Source organism: Hemitrygon akajei, chromosome 7, assembly GCF_048418815.1.
Source record: "Hemitrygon akajei chromosome 7, sHemAka1.3, whole genome shotgun sequence".
In the NCBI taxonomy this organism is placed as follows: Eukaryota; Metazoa; Chordata; class Chondrichthyes; order Myliobatiformes; family Dasyatidae; genus Hemitrygon; species Hemitrygon akajei.
The window spans coordinates 161212788-161234151 of NC_133130.1; the positions used below are offsets into that span (position 1 = coordinate 161212788).

At 37.8% G+C, this 21364-nt stretch overlaps 1 protein-coding gene across 3 annotated transcripts in view; it reads right to left on the reverse strand.

Annotated features, from left to right (window-relative positions):
• The window catches only part of ciz1a (cdkn1a interacting zinc finger protein 1a), a 59792-nt gene that overhangs the window by 29892 nt on the left and 8536 nt on the right, over window positions 1–21364 (reverse strand). For all 3 annotated transcript variants that reach the window (XM_073052395.1, XM_073052396.1, XM_073052397.1), the window contains exons 3-10: window positions 20232–20395; window positions 18229–18355; window positions 16309–16414; window positions 12415–12503; window positions 10694–10758; window positions 5273–5452; window positions 2349–2473; window positions 1839–1926 (exon numbers count right to left, since the gene is read on the reverse strand). In XM_073052395.1, coding sequence (XP_072908496.1) covers window positions 1839–1926; window positions 2349–2473; window positions 5273–5452; window positions 10694–10758; window positions 12415–12503; window positions 16309–16414; window positions 18229–18355; window positions 20232–20395 — 944 coding nt within the window. The remainder of the gene's footprint in view (window positions 1–1838; window positions 1927–2348; window positions 2474–5272; window positions 5453–10693; window positions 10759–12414; window positions 12504–16308; window positions 16415–18228; window positions 18356–20231; window positions 20396–21364) is intronic.

A 21364-nucleotide genomic window follows, 5' to 3' on the forward strand; every position in this document is an offset into this window, starting at 1 on the left:
CACTATATCCTTACTTTGTTCACCATGATTGAAACGCTTAATTATGCCTAGTTTTACGCTGTCTAACACCCTTACAAGCTCTTTTAGGCTTTTCTGATACTTTAGAACTCACCTTGCTAACCGATGCACAAAATAAATCGACATAAAGCACAGATGCTCACAGGCACATGTTTAAGCAATGCCAGCTAGAATGCCATTCCGGGGGAGGACGCGCTGCCTTTTTCGTAACAGTGAAAACAACTTCTGTTAGCGAAAACAGGTAACTAATGTAGGTCTTTCATAACAGCGAGGTGTCGTAAAGCAAACTTTCAAAAAACAGGGGACACCTATATATTATTGTACCAACTGTAGGATTACTCTAGAATAATGTACATTAAAAAATAAGTTATTCCACAATACAAAAATCCCTAACCCATTACAATATAGAAATCCCAATTTTCCACATTACACAGTCTAAAGTGATTGGAATACTGCAGATGATCCTGAGTAAACTGAAGCTGAAAGCAATGTAACTGACCTTAGTTAAACTACAATCAGCACCGGATTTAAAACCAACATTTCACCCCACACAACTTAGTTGTGGAACTTCATACAAAAATAAACTAAACAATCAAAAACATTATCACCTTTGCTCTTGCACCATCATCAGTACAACTACTTCTGCCCAATATAAATTAAGCTTTTAAAATATTGTGAAACAATTCAATGATATTAATTAGAAATCAAGAGTCAGATTCACCGGCATATGTTGTGAAATTTGTTGTTATGCAGCAGCAATACATAATAAAAGCTCTGAATTACAGTACAAAAATATATAAATTAAATTAGTGCAAAAATATTAAGTTATTAAAATTAAAAATATTAACAGTTCACAACTGATGCCTGTGATTTTAACTGACTTAACTCCAAATCTTGAAATTCTCTTTCTAAACCTTACCATTTCTTAGAATGCCTTGTAAATCTTCACCTTTGAATTAATTTATAGAAATGTGGGACAATAGGATGTTTTACTACATATATTGTATGAAAATTGAAATTGTTGTAAGCTGCTAAAGGTTCTACCTGTTGCAGGTTAGGTTAGGTTTAATGCTTAAATGGAAACAACTGCATGGTTGTATAGAGTTCATCTGCTTTATAAAATGTTTTACTGACAGTGATGTCTCATTTGCTTGGCATCTCTGGGCAAAGATCTTTACGTTCATACAATATTCCTACCCAGCTAGTAGGCTGATATTTCCACTGTTGAAATTACATTATAAGAAACTTCACAAAACATAGGAAATAGTTAAGATTAGCTAAGCAAGGAGAACTTGCAAACTTTACACAGACAACACTGAAGGTCAGGACTAAACGTGGGTCATTGGAACCCTTAAGGCAGTAGCTCCACCATATGCATTACTAATGTGTGCAGGCAGAGAAGCAAATTATACCTGAACCTTTTTCAACTGGCACATTTTGCATGTGGGCTCTAATGTGCTTACCACTAGAAAGAATGACAATGCATCCTAAGCGTGTACAAGAAATCTGTCCATTCCCACATTTTTATGCAAGCATAAAACAATATTTTGACTCTACAAAATTTCATAGATTTTGCATCAAAAATGTTCTTGGTTTAAAAAGCTGAAAACGTTTGGTTAACTTTGGATATAGACAAATAGTTGCACAAAGCAAAACAATGGTTTAAACAAAAAGGCAGAACATGCTATAAATGTATATGGTTGGTTAATTTCTGAAAGTTAGTTCAAAGTTTTACAGAAGGTAAACACTATTCAAAAGGAAAACTTTTTTTTGTGACACTTATCAAATAGCAGTACAACGCAAGTGGAAAGGTTGTCTACCTTGTGTCTCTGTGTCCTCCGATGTTCAATGACATTCCCTCTGAAGTGGGCCTGACAGGTGCTGCACCATCTGGGCCTTTTTTTGTCACTGTAAAGCAAGAAATGGTTACTTCCAGCTGCCAGAGATAATCTGTCTGCAGATTTTTACCTCAGCTCATATTCCAGGAATTGCTCCAATGGGGAGTTAACACGTACAAACAAACTGGATGAACTCAGCAGGTCGGGCAGCATCCATTGAAATACTCCGAATGGGGAGTATTTGGATACAGCTACATATTTATTTAGGAAATAAAAACAAGCTAGAGAAAGAGAAGATGATATTCTAAAGAGGCAAAGGATAGAAAGAGGCTTTGGAGCATAAAATCAGCACTGAATAAGTAGGCTGGAGTGATCTGTGCTAAAACTTATATGCAATACAATTTTCAAGGACAGAGACTTTATACTTCAGAGGTTTTAACTCCATTCATTTCATAACATTCCAAATTTTCAATCTCTGGTAAATACACCCACCTCTCTCTACCTCTTCCCGTTGAACCTTGCTGTGGAATTATCGTGGCCAGACAAGCATTACTCATCTGCTGAATCTCTAAGAGTCGCTGATGATGGCGTGTCCCTGTCATGTGTTTCTGAAAGTTCTTTGTAAGGAAAATGTAAATTGACATATTTAACAATATGTTAACCAAATATGTAAAATTGAAGCATTGAATACATTGAACAAAATAATCAGCTTTTCTTTAAAGATAAAAAGTACATTTTATATCTCTGTTTTCATCAGCCATTGTGAGAGCCTATCCAGTGCTTTCTCAAACTGGTAAGAAGAAAGTTGACAATAGTCTATGCAGCCAGAGCATGCTACAAGATATATGTAATCACTGCTGATGATTGATTTCTCCTATGTTTTTCATTATATTCTAAATCACAGTAAGAGCTGCAAATTATTAGCTACATGCACTTGTGTATGAACTGCTGCAAAAACTTGAGTCAGATTACAATGGATTTAGCTCTCACTTTTAAGCCTCTGTATAAGATCAGAAAATTTGCCCTATTCCTCTTTGTCCTTTTCCCAGCAAAGCAATTCTGCTCTTAGCTGGTGGAAGTGTAACAGTTCTACAATACATACACTCAAGAGAGGCAAAGGGCAGCAGGCTATCTTCATCAAAAATATGTGTCTGAGCCATACCCCTTTGTTTATATCCTGCTAATCACTGACACAACTGCAAAGAGGTATGGCTTAAGTCATTAATTCTCCTTGGTAACGTAAAAGTGCATGACCCACACCACACACCCATCCAATACACAAATTCAGAGTGAATTTCTCCGAAAGGCTTTATCTTTCTGCATAATTGTTGTAAGCAGATGGCCCTTTTAACTGGGTCTGTGCAACAGCTCTGCCAATACAGCCAAATGCACCAAAAACAGCTACTCCACATGCATAGATCTGGCTTCCCCTATAGATTCCTTGTCACTAAAATCAGTTCTAGCTGCACACTATATTTCAATAGGACACTGCAAAAATTTGTCATAAAATACAACAGAGATTTATTAGGATCAGGAATGCAAAGTTTCAGTTGTTGGAGCAAAAGTACTGGACCACTTTTCACTAGGAAAAAGAGATTAAGACCCATAAGACATAGGCACAGAATTAGGCCATTCAGCTCATCAAGTCTGCTCCATTATTTGATCATGGCTGATTTATTTCCTTTCTCAACCCCATTTTCCTACCTTCTCTCTGTAACCTTTGATGTCCTTACTAATAAAAAACCTACGCTTTAAATATACCCAATGACTTGGTCTCCACTGCCATCTGTGGTAATGAATTCAACAGATTCCCTACATTCTGGCTAAAGCAGTTCCTCCTCATCTCTGTTCTAAAGAGAAGTCCATCTATTCTGAGGCTATGCCCTTTGATTCTAAATTCTCCCATTATTTGAAACACTCTCTCCATATCCACTATAACCAGGCCTTTCAATTCTTGGTAGGTTTCAACGAGATCTTAATGGAATTAATATCACATCTGATAAAAGATACTGAAAGATCTTGAAAGACTGACTGTAGAAATGGTAACAAGGCATAAGATTACGTGAATAAAGAGAGAAAATTAGGTTTTATTTTGAAAATGCAGATATTGAATTGACCAAAAGAAACAGAACTTGAATTTTAGCTTCTTAAAGAAGGAAAGAAAGCCATGCTCTTTCATCACTGCTGCCATCAGGTAGAAGGTATAGGTGCCTCAGCAGTCACACCACCAGGATCAGTAACAGTTAATACCCCTCAACCATTAGGCCCTTGAATAAAAGGGGATAGCTACACTCTTTTAAGGACTGTTATTTCATGCTTATTATTTATTGCTATTTACCGTAGATTCCGGATTTTAAGCCGCTACTTTTTTCCCACATTTTGAACAGCTTTGAACTCTGCGGCCTTTAATATGGTGCGGCTAATGCATGGTTTTTTTTCATGCCGCCAAAAACATTTTGCCTCGTAACAGTAGACCAATAAAATTGATGAGTAGTTCACAGAGGTCCAATGAAATTGTACGATAAATCAAGCGCACTTTCACAATTAAATTATTGTAAATCAGTCATTTGTACTCACCCTCATCAACATGGAAAACACTTGAAGAAAAGCATTGTGCTGCCTTTATGGCAGTTATTTAGTTTATAATATTTTCGCTTAGTAATTCATTTTCTAGTTAAAGTTAGAAGAGTTTTAACTATATTTGTTTTCTGTACTACATCGCGGGATGCTATGACGTCACACCCGGTTTCGCCGTGTCTTGTGGGAAATGCCGGTTTGCGATAAACGGGACGGCGGGGGCGAGCGGCGGAGCCAAAACGCTGCTTTTAAGTTAAAGGCGATCAATAACTTTTCCTGGTAGGCTGCAGTATATATATTTTTTACCAGTCGTTAGGAGATATTGGAATGTTGTTCAGTAAAAAAGTATACGCAACGTATATTTAAAAGTAGCCGCGTTACAGGCACGGTTCGAAAAAAAGCATTTGCAATATGTATTTGTTTATGTTACCATATGGATTTAATTAAAAGTTAAAAAATCCTCACGTGTAATATCTTTCTGTGTAAATATCTCATATTACAACGTGGGACACCTGCGGCCGAAAATCCGGTGCGGCCTGTACAAGTAAAAAATTGATTTTCTTTCTAAAATTAGAGCCAGCGGCTTTTAATCAGGTGCGCTCTGTAGTCCGGAATCTACGGTATTTATATCTACATTTGCAGTTTGTTTGCAGTTCCTGATGTTTAAGATTACTGCTCTATAGATTTGTTAAGAATGCCTACAGAAAAAGAATCTCAGGTTTGTATGTGGTGACGTCAACTGTTAGTTTTTCTAGGTGAGTAACTGCCTTAAAGGGATTATACAAAAATCCTCTCTATCAATCTTCATTCAATATTCAAGCCAATGCTACTTGCCTTACCTTTTGATTATAGCAGTTGACATTGCAGATGTAACAGATGAACTTTGAAGGTATGGAATCCAGCTCCTCAATCGAATCCTCATTGCCCTTGGATCCTGAATCAGGTGCGGATGTACTGATTGCCCGACTCTCACTGCTCTGCTGGATTGTTACTTTCAGTGTACTCATGGTACTCAACATCTGCAAGATACACATTTATTTTTCCTCTGTAAATCTTTTCATTCAGAAGGAATCAAGAGGGAGGAAAAGAGGAAGGAGGAGAGTCAGCAAGAGCACAATACTTGCTTTATTAACTGACGTCATGAAGTGATAAACATGGGTCAAACAATCACAAACAAGAGAAAATCTGCAAATGCTAGAAATCCAAGCAACACCCACAAAATGCTGGAGGAACTCAGCAGGCCAGGCATCAACACTGCCCTCAACTTCAGCTCTTACATTTCACGCATGTCTGCTCTCACCCCATCTTTCCGCCATCCTACCAGGGATAGGGTTCCCTTTATCCTCACCTATCACCCCACCAGTCTCCACGCCTCGCACATAATTCTCCGTAACTTACACCATCTGCAACAGGATCCCACAAGCAAGCACATCTTCCCCTCCCCCAACAAATTTCTGCTTTCTGCAGGGATTGCTCCCTACACGACTCTCTTGTCCATTCGTTCCTCCCCACTGATCTCCCTCCTGGCACTTACCCTTGCAAGCCGAACAAGTACTACACCAGCCCCTACAAATCCTCCTTCACTACCATTCAGGGTTCCAAACAGGCCATCCAGGCGAGGCAACACTTCACCTGTGAGTCTGTTGGGGTCATATATTGTGTCCGGTGCTCCCAGTACAGCCTCCTGTATATCGGTGAGACCCGATGTAGATTGGGAGACCACTTCACCGAGCATCTATAGAGAAAGTGGGATGTCCCAGTGGCCACCCATTTTAATTCCACTTCCCATATCAATCCATGGCCTCCTCTACTGTCGCGATGAGGCCACACTCAGGCTGGAGGAACAACACCTTGCATATTCTGTCTGGGCAATCTCCAGCCTGATGGCATGAACCTAGATTTCACGAGCTTCTGGTAATGCCCCCCCCCCCCCACTTCACCATTCCCCTTTTCCCTCACGGTCTTCTGTCCTCTCTAATTAGATTCCCCCTTCTCCAATCTTGTATCTCTTTCACCAATCAACTTCCCAGCTCTTTAACTTTCCCCCTCATGGTTTCACCTATCACCTTGTGTTTTTAACTCCCCTCCCTTAGCTTTTAAATCCACTCATCTTTGTTTTTTCAGGCCTGCTGAAGGGTCTTGGCCCGAAATGTCGACTGTAGTCTTTCCATAGATGCTGCCTGACCTGCTCCTCCAGCATTGTGTGTGTTGCATGCGTCAAACAATCAGAGCACAAAGTAAATTATTTTCATATTAGCACCTTTAAACCTTGAAGGTGCTATGTTAACTGCATCACACCTCTAGATCATCACAAGAGCACAGAAAAAGAAGAATAAGTTCAATACCCACTTACATATTGCTTCTGAACTGGTTAAGGGTGATTAAATCCAAAGAATAAAATGTAAAACAGTAAACCAAGCAGTAGTTCCTCATATCCAAAGATACACTCATGCATTGTGATGTTCCGCAGACCAAACAAGTCCCATTTTGTTTACTTAAGCTTCCTCAGCCTAAATATATGAAGTGTAGAAATGCTAACAAGATTCACAAAAATGCTCTGAAATTTCACCAATTTTTTAGCCTTAAATTGGACCAATGACACTTGACATCTCTGGCATCATGACTAACTAACCTTATTAGCTAAATTTGCTTTAACTTTTGCCTTGTGGAACATTGTGTTGTTACTCTAAATACAGTAAATGGAGCTTGCTTGAAATAAAGACCTCCCACCAGAACCACTTAGAGATTTCTGATTTTCTAAACTTTGATTTCTCCCCACTCTAACTTTGTTCTTTCTAAGGACCTTAGTTAGGGTAGCACATTAGTGCTCCTAGCGTGTGGCTAACTGGAAGAACCTGGGGGTCAGCATGAACTTAATGGACCTAAGAGCCTGTATGAGTACAATCCTATGACCTCAAAGCTAGAAATCCTTATCTTCAGTATCTTCGTGCAATTCTACAGGCTTCTGCAATCCAAACTTGTTATCACAAGTAACTAAATCATTAGATCTCCACTGCTATTCATTTTTTAAAAACTTCTGATATCTTACATAATTAACAAACAGTAGCTTAACAAGTAAGGCAGATAAAATGGGGACGTGGATTGATTCATGGGACATAAATAACAGAAACATGGCAGAGAGAACGACACGACTGGCAACTCGGGATTGCATCAGGAACTGCCTTTTTAATAGGGAGGACATAAGAGCAGAGCTTAGAGAAGATATTCCTGACAAATCATTTAATTATGACATTTGTTTAAAAATTAGAAATAAGAGGGGTATGGTCACCTTGGTAGGTACATATTATGGAGCCTTACCCCTACCCCCCCAGTAGTCATTGGGAACTTGAGAAACAGATGCATCAAGAAATTACACACAGTTGTAAGAATAGTAGGGTAATAGTAGGGGAGATTTCAATTTTCCCAATATTGACTGGGCAACTCAGAGGCCAAACAGTCTGTATGGGCACAATTTGTGTGGTACATTCAAGTTTCCTCATGGAATACACAGAGGAACCAACTCAAGAAGGAGAAATAATGGATCTCCTCTTGGTGAACAAGGCAGGCCAAATAACTGAAGTGACGGATAGGGTCCAGTGACCACAAATCTATTACATTTAAAACAACTATGGAAAAGGCTGGAACAGGCTCACAGGTAAGTCCTGAACTGGAAAAGGGGGCAATTTTAACGGATCAACCAGGCAACTCTATTTAAAGGCAAAGGAACAGTTGAAAAGTAGGCAGCTTTTAAAACGGTCATTATCAAGAGTCTGGAACAGCAAGTTTCAGTTAAGGTGAAGGGTAGAAATACTAAGTTCAGTGAATCCTCGCTGACAAGAAATATCGAAACTCTGGTTAGGAAAAGAAAGGAACATACATCACTTTTAGGCAGCTGGGTACAAAAAAATCCCCTCCACTAATATATAAAAAAGTTAAAGAGCAGGCTTATTAGGGTAACCAAGGCATCAGATGGATATGCCAGACAAGATCAAAAATAATCCCAAAAAGTTCTTTGGTTATATTAACAGTAAAGGATGACTAGGGAGAAACTTGGACATCTTCAAGAAACAATGCCTCATTATTAAGTCATCCATCATTAAGGACCCCAATCACCCAGGATATGCCCCGTTTTCATTGCTAGCATCAGGAAGGTGGTACAGGAACCTGAAGGCACACACTCAACAATTCAGGAATAGCTCCTTCCCTTTTGCCATCTGACTTCTAAATGGACATTGAACTCATGAACACTACCTCACTGCCTTTCTCTCCATTACTATGAATTGCATTATACTGCAGCCACCTAACAACTAATTTCACAACATATGCTGGTGATATTGAATCCGATTCAGAACCTGATTAAAGACGATCAAGAATCGACACGTGGACCCGGAGAAGATGGTCAAGATTATTAACATCTCCTGTGTTTACTGAGGAAAATATCATGGATGTCAAAGAAATGAGGGTAACAGTGAGGTTTTCATATGTATATTAAGAGGAAGGAGGTATTTGCAGCTTTGAAGCTCAATAAGATGGGCAAATCCTCAGGGCCTAACCTTATGGGAGACCAGGGAAGAAATTACAGAAGCCCCTATTGAGATGTTTGCATTTGTCAGTAGCCACTGGTGAAGATGTAGAAGTCCGGAGGGTGGCTAAAGGACAGGCCAGGGAACTACAGGTCAGTAAACCAGACCTCAGTTGTAAGGAAGTTACTGGAGGGAATTCCAAAGAACTTGGATCTACCATCACTTGGATCATCAAGATCTAATCAGCAACAGTCAGCATGGTTTTCTGTGTGGGAGGTCATGTCTGATTTATCTTTAGGAGTTTTTTGATGGGGTAACTAAGGGACTAGATGAAAGTAGGGCAGTGGATGTTGTCTGTGACAAGGACTCACATGCAGGCTGATCTGGAAGATTAGGTTGCATGGATTTTAGGGAGAGCTGGCGAGATAGATTCAAAATTGGCTCGAAGATAGGAAGTAGAGGGTGATGACTAAAGGTTGATTATCTGACTGGAAGCCTGTGAATGGGGTCAGTGTTGGGACCTCTGTTAATCATGAAAATAATTTGAATGTGATTGTACAGGGCATAATTAACAAATTTGCTGATGATATTAAATTAGGGAGCCTTGTTGATAGTGAAGTGGGTCGCAATGAATTACAAAAAATCTTGACCAGTGTGTGAGATCGGCTAAGGACTGGCAAATAGGTTTTCAACTTAGATAAGTGTGATACTCAGATCAAGGTAAGACCTATACAGTGAGTGGCAGAAGACAGACAAGTGCTGTGGATACAGGGACCAGTGCACAGTACAAGTAACCAGTGCGTGGTTCACTGAAAGTGGCCGCAGAAGTAGATACGGTGATGAAGGTGGCATTTAGCATGCTGGCCTTTATCAGTTAGGGCATTGGTTTAGGAGTAGGTACATTATGTTGCTATTGTACAGGTTGTTTGTGAGATTGGACTGCACTGAGTACAGTTTTGGTCATCCTGTTATAGAAAAGAGATTGTCAATCTGGAGAGTGTGTAGAAGAGATTTATGAAAATGTTGCTTGGACTAGAAAGCCCGAGTTACAGGGAGAGGTTGACCATCCTGGATCCTCACTCCTTGGAGCATAGGAGAATGACAGCTATGGATAGAGTGTCGGGGAGTCCAAAACTAAAAGGCACAGATACAGAGGGGAGAGATTTCAAAGAGGCCTGAGGTGTAACTTCTTTACTCCGAGGGAATGAGCTGCCAAAGGAAATATTTGAGATAAGATGAACTGTAACATTTAAGAGTCATTGGGACAGAGACATAGAGGGGAAGGGTTCAACATGGTCATCTGGGACTAGCAGGGAGGATCAGTGGTTGGCATGCACCAAGATTAGCTATAGGGCCTGTTTCATGCTGCATTGTCCTATGACACTAGTTATTCAATTTGGCTTCTCAATAGAAGAGCCTGTATTTTATTTTAGCCAGCAAAGCTAAAAATAAATAAATAAATCAGAAACCATTGATAAGCGATCTTTGCATGTTAACCAGGTTCCTTCATAAATAAAGAATTATTTACGTTAAGTTTTTGTTAATCCACAGTCATTGAGCCCTCTGGTATAGTGCAAGACTAATCAGGGTTACTTAAAGTAGAGAGAACCTTCATGGCAGAGAACCATCAAAAGATACCCACTTTTAATAGGGATATCTGCTTACATTAAAAATTTCACTGCATCCCTTACATTAGCCTTTAGTCAAGTGGATGAAGCCATAATGGTTTATTCTTACCTCTGTATTTGGTGTATTGTGCTCCAAAATCTTTTCAGTTCCACTCTCTTCACATTCATCAGTTTCTGCAAATAAAGCTATTGTTTTAAAAAGCAACTACTTATCCAAGTAACAACAATAGTATAGAAACATCAATGCCCTTGAATGGAAAAGCCTACAAAAAATAGTGGATACGGACTAGTCCCTTATGGGTAAAGCCTTCCCCAACACTGAGCACATCTACACAGAGCGCTGTTGCAGGAAAGCATCATCCATCAAGGACCCCCAACATCCAGACCATGCCCTCTTCTCGCTGCTGCCATCAAAAAGGAGGTACAGGAGCCTAAGGACTCATACCACCATGTTCAGGAACAGTTATTACCCCTCAACCATCAGGCTCCTGGACCAGAGGGAATAACTACATTCACCCCATCACTGAACTATTCCCACAATTTAGGGACTCATTTTCAAGGACTCTTCATTTCATGTTCTCGATAGTTATTGCTTGCTTATCTATCTATCTATTTATTTTTTTATATTATTATTATTATCATTATTATTATTATTATTATTATTATTTTCTTTTTGTATTTGCACAGTTGGTTGTCTTTTGCACAGTAACTGCTTGTCTGTCCTGTCGGGGCAGTCTTTCATCAACTCTGTTGTATTTCTTGTATTTACTGTGAATGCCTACAAAAAGATGAATCTCAGGTTGTATATGGTGACATATATGTACTTTGATAATAAATTTACTTTGAACTTTGATACTAGGATAGATCTAGAAGAGACCATAGGATATAAAATGGCATAGCTTTACATTAAAAATTTCTAATTTAAAGAAATGTGAAGCTGATGGAAAGATTCTAAGTTGTCATGTTCTCTTACTTGAATTAGACAAACTGGGTGCCACTGTAGCTTAGTGGTTAGCATCACACTATTACAGCTCGGGGATTCTGGAGCTTGGAGTTAATTCTGGTGTCATTCTATACAGTCTCTGTATGTCCTCCCCGTAGAATGTATGAGTTTCCCCCTGGGTGCTCCTGTTTCCTCCCACAGTCCAAAGACATGCTGGGCAGGTTAAATGGTCATTGTAAATTGCTCAGTGATTATGTTAGGCTTAAACAGGGTTGAGGGATTGCTGGGGCAGCTTGGCTCGAAGAACTGGGAGGTCCTACTCAGTGCTGTATCACTAAATACACAAAATAAAAGCAGAGAACAGCAGTATTTCATCCAATTATGAGATCTGTAAAAATATATATCAAAAAAACATAGTAATTAAATGGTTTTCAGGGCTAATTTCAACAACTTGATCTTATTCCACTTGTTAATCCCAAACTTTTACTCTTGGCTCACTTGACGTACACTTTGAATGCTATTCAGTGACTTGTTCAAAACTTCTTCCTCAACTATTATCACAAATCCAAAAGATTAACAAGTATTTACTTAATCAATTAAACATTGCAGATTTACAACTTCTTGAGTTGCTTTGTTGGCCTTAACAAGTTGCACCATTTTCTGGTTATTCTGTTCTCGGAGACATTAACGTACCCAACTATGCTGCTCTTGAAGTTGAAGGTAAGTGAAGTTTGGGAGACAGTGGGGTATGTGTAATATAATATAGGATGCTGGTAAGTAGTCTTCTGCACTTTTATAGTGATATAAATTACCACTTTGGAGTTAAACCTAGGGATTAATTAAAGCAAAGCACCTTCCAACACTTTTACTACAGTTTTCTGAATTACCTTTTGAAAAATCATCTTCCTTCAGTGTACTCTTTGATGTGCTTGGCTCCTCAGAATTAGACTGTTCAATTACATCATCATTATTCTTGCTGTAGACAGAAGAAAGTGGCTTTGTTTAATTTTCATAGTAAGTTAAAAGTAGTAACAAGACATAAATCACACATGATTTCATGGGGGAAAAATACAAAACTATTGAAAAGCTATTTAAACAATGTACATTTTTTGAATTATGCCATCCAGTAGATTTTCAACTGCTAAGTCTTAGCTGTAATAGGCAGTCATCTCCAAGGCAAAAGATAAAAAGCTAAGAAGAGTCACAAGGGTTGGAAAGCCCCACCAACAAGTCACCAGGTTTGGAAGTCAAGGTTTGTGCAAGCCCAGAAGTAGAGGCCCAAAAGGTCAAAATAGTGAAATCCAGAGGGCAATGCCAAAGGTAAAAGCCTGAAGGAATCACAAAAGCCCTGGTCGCCAAGGTCAGAGGTCTATAGGAGTCCAGAAATCGAGACCCGAAGGTCAAACATGTGATCGGCATCCTGGGATGAAGTCACAAGTTGGAGGCCTGATGTCAGTGAGTCTGAGAATCTGGAGACTAGAACTGAAGGCAGCCTACCTGGTTAGAGGCCTGGCTGTATGTGCAAGGTGGTGGGTGGGAGGAATGGGAAAAGGGCTTATTTTGCAGTTGTTGTTGCTGATTTTTGTTGCTGCTTGTGCTGTTCTGTGGAACATTGTGTGCGTACTATTTTGACACCAGAATATGTGGCAACACTTGCAGGCTATCCCCAGCACATCCTTGAGTATGTTGGTTGTTAACACAAATGAGGCATTTCAATGTGCTTCAATGTGCACGTGATAAATAAATCTGAGTCTGAAACCTCACACTAACAGAATCAGATTTTCACTACACAGGACATGAAATTTGCTATTTTGCAGCATCAGTACAGCGTAAAGACAAAAATCTATATTACAAACCTATATAAATAGTGCAAAAATGGGAATAGCAAGGCTCTGTTAGTGGACTGTTTAGAAATCTGATCGCAGAGGGAAAGAAGCTGTTCCTAAATCTTGTACCTTCGCCTCAATGGTAGTAACAAGAGAGCAAATCTTGGATGGTCAGGGTTTTTAAATGATAGATATAACCTTTGAGGCAATGCCTCTTGAAGATGTCCTCCTCTATGGTGGGGAGGGTGGTTCCTCTGATGGAGCTGGCTCAGTTAATAACCTTCTATAGCCTCTTGCGATCCTGCACATTGGAGCCTGCATATCAGGCTGTGAGGATTTGGTGTGTGTTCTCTCAATTTCCCCTTCCTCAGTATACGAGTTTGTTGGTGTTGCTAACGTTGAGTGTGAGGTGGTTGTTGCAACACCATTCAATCAGCCTATCTATCTATCTACCCTTGTCATCTCAGATTCCACCAAACAGCAGTGGTGTCATCAGTGAATTTATAGATGGTGTTTAAGCTGTGCTTAGCCACACCATTTTGTGTAGAAAGAGTAGAGCAGAGCAGGTGGCTAAGTATGCATCTTTGAGATGCAGAGCAGAAGGAAATGTTGTATGTATTACTAATTGAAAACCAGGTAACAGGATGATTTCCTGGTAAATTTTTCACTACTGGTTTATTCTAACACTGTTTACCTGGGGATTTATACTATGTGCTCAACATAATCTTGAATCCCATCCTCCTAACAATGAAGGAAATGAAATAGGCCATAACATTACATGAAAAAGAATTGATGTATAGATTATTTCTTTTTAAATGCACAATAGGAAATTGTTTTAAAAATACAAATAGAATAATGTGATTAATAAACCTTGAAATATACAGCCCATTTGAGAAAATAAGTGAGAGGAAAAAATACAAATAGATCTTGTAAGATTTCCACCTTAGTATCAATAACAGATCCAACTATACTCATAAGCACGTCAGAGGCAAGGCTTTCATTACTTCTGTACTGCAATAATTAATGAACAAATATCTTCAAGTGCAGCTTGACCGTTTTGAAGTCAGAGATAACTGGCTTATGTCAGATTATACATTATCCCAGATGTTCTGAAGTGAACAGCCAGCCACTACAATTGCCCACTGTCGAACCATGAAAATCGTAAATACACTGGAATACAAACATACTAAAAAATGGAGCTAGATGTTCTCTATGTCCAGCTCTTCAGTTTTATAGCAAGAATGGCTGAGATAAAAAGCCTAGCTCCATTAATTCAAATGAGATTATTGACCCTATGTAACAAGGGGTCAGAAGAAGCCTAGCTTGCAAAAAGGGTCAATAAGTAATTTATTTTACTTCATTATTTTATTTAATATTAGATACAAGGTATATTTACTTTTTCTTTCAATATCAGGAAGCTGTCAAAAGGCCGCTGGGACCTTCAGACTCCATGATCAAGGCTCAGTTGTCTATCTTCACCTACTCCAGAATGGAGGACCATTCTTTGATACAGAGGGTCAGTTCAATTGATCTTCCATAACTGGAAAGAATTAGTAGTAGTGTCCACCTTTGCCAGATCCAGGATGATCCACAGTGATGTCCAACTAAAACTCAGTGCCAAAATAGCTAGCAACAAAATTGTTTTCCACTCCCTTCTCCCCACCAAAGTGAAGTTGTTTTCAGCTGCCAAGTCCAATACTCAACAATATTCACCAACTCTCAGCCTAGCCCTCGTCCTTTCAGGCAATATTTAAAACCTTCAATTTAACTAAGCTTTTGCTCACTTGCCCCAACGTAGTTGGTTGTAATTTTTGAGGATGAGTGGAGGTAACAGACAAATGCAGCCTGGCTTAATACAGCAATATATGGTAGATTTTAATCAAAATGTAAGAAGAGGTGATAGGAAACCATCATATGTTCTGCTTGAACTGAATTATAAAATACCAAAACAGTTTGATGTCAACATTATTTTCTTCAAGACATGCATTATAAATTATAAATAATAAGAAAATGTCATTGTTATAAAACTTAAATTTGTAAAAAACTCAATGTTGCTATTTTTAAGTCTTACAACTTTTAGGTCAATTAATAGCATCCTATCAGGAAATAAACAATTATCAGAAGATTTGAGATGTGCTTCCCAGGGAGTATCATCCAGACTGGTTCTAATTCTAAAATGCTAATGCTCAAAATCAGCAGCTGGAGAGAACAGTACTGAAACAAGTAAATTACTCCAGCTCCCCAGAGAAGGCCAATTACAAGTCTCTGGGTGCAACATATAAAGAGGAAGCAACTGACTCACATCACTTTGTTGGACAAACCACTGAAACAAAGGCATTCATGAGAAATTGAGCCTTGAATGTTGAGATAAACAAAGCAGTTTCAAAGCAAGAGTAACTGTTTCCAGGATTAAGTTTAATAAATTTACCTTTGCCCTACATCTGCTCTCAAGAGCTGGAGCCCGGTCCTTGTTTTTTATTGACACACTGTCAACTGAAATACAACCCTTGCTGTGAATTCAAATGGAACATTTTGTGTTCATTTCTGAATTACATCACAAAATTATGTTTCTTCTCCTCTCCTTCTCATTTCCTTCTTTAAAAGAGCTAAATACTTCGAGTTTATAGATCATATTATTCTATTTGAATTTTTAAAATGATTTCCCATCGTGCAATTAAAAAAAATACCTATAGCAGAATTCTTTGTATCACACTTTGACTTGGAATAAGGAAATGGATTTGTAATTTTCAGGTTCAGTTATAGCATCAACAAGATGATGTGATGTTCTCAGCAGGTAATGAAGTGAATTAAGGCAAAACAGGGAGTTGTTATGGAGGCTGAAAAGTTTTCTTAGCAAAACTGTGGGTCTATTGTCACATGCTTAGTCCTGATCAAACAAAGGCTACCAGTAGTTACTGTCTCAGAGGGAGGTGCAATAATTGAAATCCCAAGTACCTTTCAAGCTTTCTCCTTTTTACTTCCGGTTCATCAGCTTTAATAGAGTCCTCGGTTTCCAGAGATATAAAATCAGCTGCCTTCCCTGCATCAACATGTTTATTACCTGAGGCAAAATAAAACAATTGTTTTTATTTAAGAAATGGAAATTGAAAAATGCTTATCTTACTTATTTAATTTGGTTACTTTTGTAACAAAATACTTTTGTCACTGGTGGAGAGGATGCAAAATTTAAATTGCCAAATCAATTTCTTGTAACTTTAGATGAATGGTTTTAGGCTTCAGAAAATAACATTACAATTTCATTACAATTATGATTAGAACTAGACACAAGGGTGAAATAGATTAGTATAACAAAATAATATCTGGCATTTGACACTTAACATTCCTTTAATTTCAGCCTGTTACTAAATTATTTCCTTGGTAATAAGTGCAAAAATGTGGGTGAACTGCTTGAATGGAATAAGAAAAATTAACAGAAGGAAATGATGGATTGCTTCCTTTCATATTACCCCAGCCATTGTCAATAGCATTAACTAAGAAGTCAAAATAGTGCAAAGACCCTCAAGAGCAAGTGGTAAAAAACTGACAACTTGCACTGCAGATTCTTTTAAATAACATTCCAAGATAGGTTTATATAGCAATGGAATGGAGTGGGAATCATTGAAGGGAAGGAGTCAAGTTTCAAAAGATTTTTTAAAAATAGACAACAATAAAGATAGCTTTCCATTCACATTCGTTGCATCTCTCAAAATTTGAGATGCAAACATCTATTTGTATTATATGACAAAAAGGATAGATGATGACTGGCTGGTTCATCTAATCTATTCCACAATGATGCAATTTCTGCCCTATTCACCAGCAAGCAATATCCTACATGACAATACAGTGGATTTTGATTAATTGGGCCATTGGTTAATTGGGGTCAGCCGCTTATTTGGGCCAACTCTTAAAGAACAAAATCTAATTGCGAAAACAACTGGGATTCACTTCATTTATTTAGCATACTATGCCACTTAATTGCGACAAGGGACTGTTGCCAAACAGCTTCCAACTGGCATCAGTTGTGTACACTTGTGTGGCTGATAGACACTATACCATGCTTAGTGTGAACAGTTTTTAAATAGTGCCAGTTGCATGTGCTTATATTCAAAAAGTAGTGATTTTTATCACTGATATTTGGTGGGAAATAAGCAGCAAGACAATTTGGAACTGTTTTGCTCACTGCAGTGTCAAGCACACAGGCTTGGAGATGCCAGAAATGGCCAGGAGTAACAAGTTAGGTACTATGAAGAATTTAAAGTTATTGACAATCATCTTGAATGTTACAATGAAAATGAAGATTTGGAGGATGTAATAGTCAAAAGCACTGTATGAAGGCAATCCATTATCTGCACTAGGTGCCTGCGCTGATTTACAGACAATCAAAAGATCATGGCAGCATACAATGGAAGGATTCTTCCATTGATTGCTATTAGGAACTAATACAGTTTTATAGTACTGTAGCAGAATTGACAGTGTTCTAATATCTGTATTTAATTTAAATGCATAATTTGTTACTCAGCTTTTTATACCTTTTTAACTAATTCCATGAAACTTCGGCTAATTAGGGCAGCTACTTAATTGGGCCAAATGTACTGGTCTCGATGTATCCCAATTAACCAGAATCCACTGTATGTGCCTTACATTGTCTTAGTCAAGTGTATAATGCTGTATTTATCTATAGTAAAAATTCTGACCCATTCCATTCCACATCTGAAAATTATAGTAAGCATAGTAGATAGAGCTCAAATGGTTTGATATGCCATTATCAAAAGAAAGAAATTTTAGAAAGCCAACAATTAAAGATTCTCCCCACTTCTATTTTGCAATTGATCTTAAGCCTTGTATTAACACAATTTTGTTTGGCACAATCAAGACCTGTTGACTGTTTTGATCCAGGCTCCATGTTAGCTTTATTTGCATCCCATTTCAAATCCACTTTGGGCCGGAATGGCTCCCGTGGAGAATAGCGATCTCTTCTCATGTCATGCATTCTCTTCATGTCCTGGAATTCAGAAAATTTTGCATTCAGCAGGAAACTGCACAAGATATCAAGTATGGGTTTAGGTATCAAACTGGAAGATATAACAAAGGCGCACACAGGTATTCATCATTAGCTGCACTTATCCATGATACATACCTGGTTCCAAAAATCAAAGCAAAATACTACTCAATTTCTTTTAAAAGTCACATTACAAAAAGTGAATTCACACAACTGTTAAAATTGTGTTAATCTATTAAACACTCCACTGCCTTTAATCCAATACTTTCAATGTCTATTAGCTTAACAGTCATAGTTATAAAACCATAGCACATGAACAGGTCCTATGACCTACTGAGTCTGCATTGAACATTAAATGCACATTTACACTAATCCTATTTCATTTTGCCCATATTCCCAACAATCACTCATTTACATACTACAGATAAAATATAGTGGCCAATTATTTCTTTTAACAGTCATTTCTAAGTGATAGCAATAAAAATGCAGAACATAAGAAATTTTCAGATCAGATAGCATCTGTGGAGAAAATAAATATTTCATGTCAACGATCTTTGTTCAGATATTATTCCATATTTCAGCATTTGCAGTTTTTTTGCTTTTCACTTCCCCATGATGAACATTTTACTGTCTGAAATTCGCATAATACTCTGCACTGTATTGTGTATAAACAACTGTTAAGTATAGTCTTGATTCATTTTCTCTGAGTTTAGCCATCTCTAGCCTTCCTACCTTCTACCCTGTGTCAACCAGGTACTTCAGTACTGATAGTGTCAATATTCTACTAGAAGACTACCTTCAAAAAAAAATCCTAAAATGGAGGAGAGAGACGCAATATGTTCTACTGGAATGAAAAATGAAGGTTTCATGAGCAGCAAAAACTCAAGTGGACTTACCTTTCCTTTAATTATAATTGGTTATTTTGATTATTTTTCGATCACAGGTCACTGACTGTGCAATTTGAAAAAAATTTACAATAAACCACCTTCATTTCACCCTATTACAGGCATGCCCTTTGACCATCCTTTATCCTTCCCAACCTTCTGTACTATTTTGACTGATTTGTTTTCTCTCTTCTCTCAGTCCTGAAGGGTCTTCGAACTGAAAGACTAACTTGCATCTCTTTCCATAGATGCTGTCTGACCTACCAAGTTTTTTTTTGTTTTTGCACTTTTTTTATTTTAGGGTATTTTTAATTGTTGGTTCATTAAAAACTGTCCACAAGGTTTCAACGTAAACTTACACGCCCTCTAGAAGGGAATAGTTAACCTTTTGTAATCATGGAGGCTTATGTTACAAGATGCACAAAATGTCAATGCAGCAAAATCATAGGGGCAATGAAGTATTTGCTAGGCATCAGTGGTGAGGGCATTCCTTTGAATAAATTGTCTTTGCCCTGTCAGCTGGTAAATAAGGCTAGATTAAAAATCATCGTCAAAAATATCCTGCATTGTACTTCACAGAACCAAAAGACCTAAATGGATCTTTCATCCAAGCATTTAACTTACAAAAAATCCATTACAATTCTTGTTAAGGGAAAACAGTCAAGCCACCGGAGTGGAGCAACAACTTACATTGTTTTTATTTAAATTTACCTCACACTATCTGTTTATTGACAAGAATAATTTTCATTACTTTCAACTAAATTAATTCTAGTGGCCTGCATTAACCTAACTTTGGAAGAAATTTTTTTCCAGATAAACATTGTCCAAATAAGTTCTTCTGGGCATTTGGTTTTGAAGTTTCATCTCTGCCATCAAAAACCAGAAAATCTGACATTCCTCCATCTACTATAAAGATTTGTACAATTTTTAAACACATTCACCCATGTCAATTTTCCTTATATAAAACAATTCATGTCACCATAATGCTTTCTTACTTTGAATCCACGATTATGCTGTTGGAAGAGTTGGTTCCCAAATCTGATGCGAGGTGCTGGCAGCTGAATGCCAAGGGGAGGGGTGCCAAGAATTGATGCTCTAGATCCTGGTGGAAAGAAAGGCTGTAGACCTGGTGCAGACACGTTGTATCCAGGAAGACCACCTATAAAATTGAACTTGTGAGAATCAGATTTAGGAAAGATGATATGCTAGCAACATACAAAAACTTCCAAACCATGTAAATCATCATACTTTAAATATGATACCAAAATGTCACAACTAAATAAAGTATATTTTCCCTGACCTTGATAATCTGGAGAGCATGCTAAATTAATGTGAATTAACAGCTGCAAATTCAGAACAATCCAAAAATAACTTTTTTTTTTCTCCAGGATCTAATTAGATCACTTGACCCACAGAACCTAATCAAGTGGTTAAAAGGCTCATTCAGAGATAGTAGGTTAAAACAATAACATAATCCTACAGAAAATGCCGTAACATTTAAATTGGACTTGAGTCACTGTCAGAGTTATTTCCAAGTTAAGGAATGAAAATGTGGTTAGAATATGTAACTGACGAACAGGCATTAACAGTCATCTCAAAAGACACAAATGATACAAGTTTTTAAAAAAGCTGAGAAGAAAGATTCAAAGTATACATATCCAGGTAATTAAATGTTCACTGCATATACAAAGAACTCAGAACTGACCTTCATGGGACCCCAAAAGAAAGTGTGAAAAATTGAGGGAGATCTATTTTCTCCTATTCTGCTTTAATCAAGCACCAATTTCATGCTTATATCATAAAATGATACAACATGGTGCAATTCAGTCATAGACTTTAAAACACTAATCTAATAAAAGATATACTTTTAAATAAATGTCAAGGTGCTTGAGGTAAAAACAAAATTTGTTACAGAATATTGAAATACCAACCACAAGCCCCACACTTGTAATGTTGCATATAAAAGCTGATAGTAAGTGAACCACAAAAATATAATTTAAAATACTATAACTGCTGCTAAGAAATAACCTTCAGTGTACTTGGCAAATAATCTCTAATTCTAATTGCTACCAAAAACACACCCTTTGTTTAACAACTGTGCAGGAAAAGTTGTTGAACTCTACCTGCG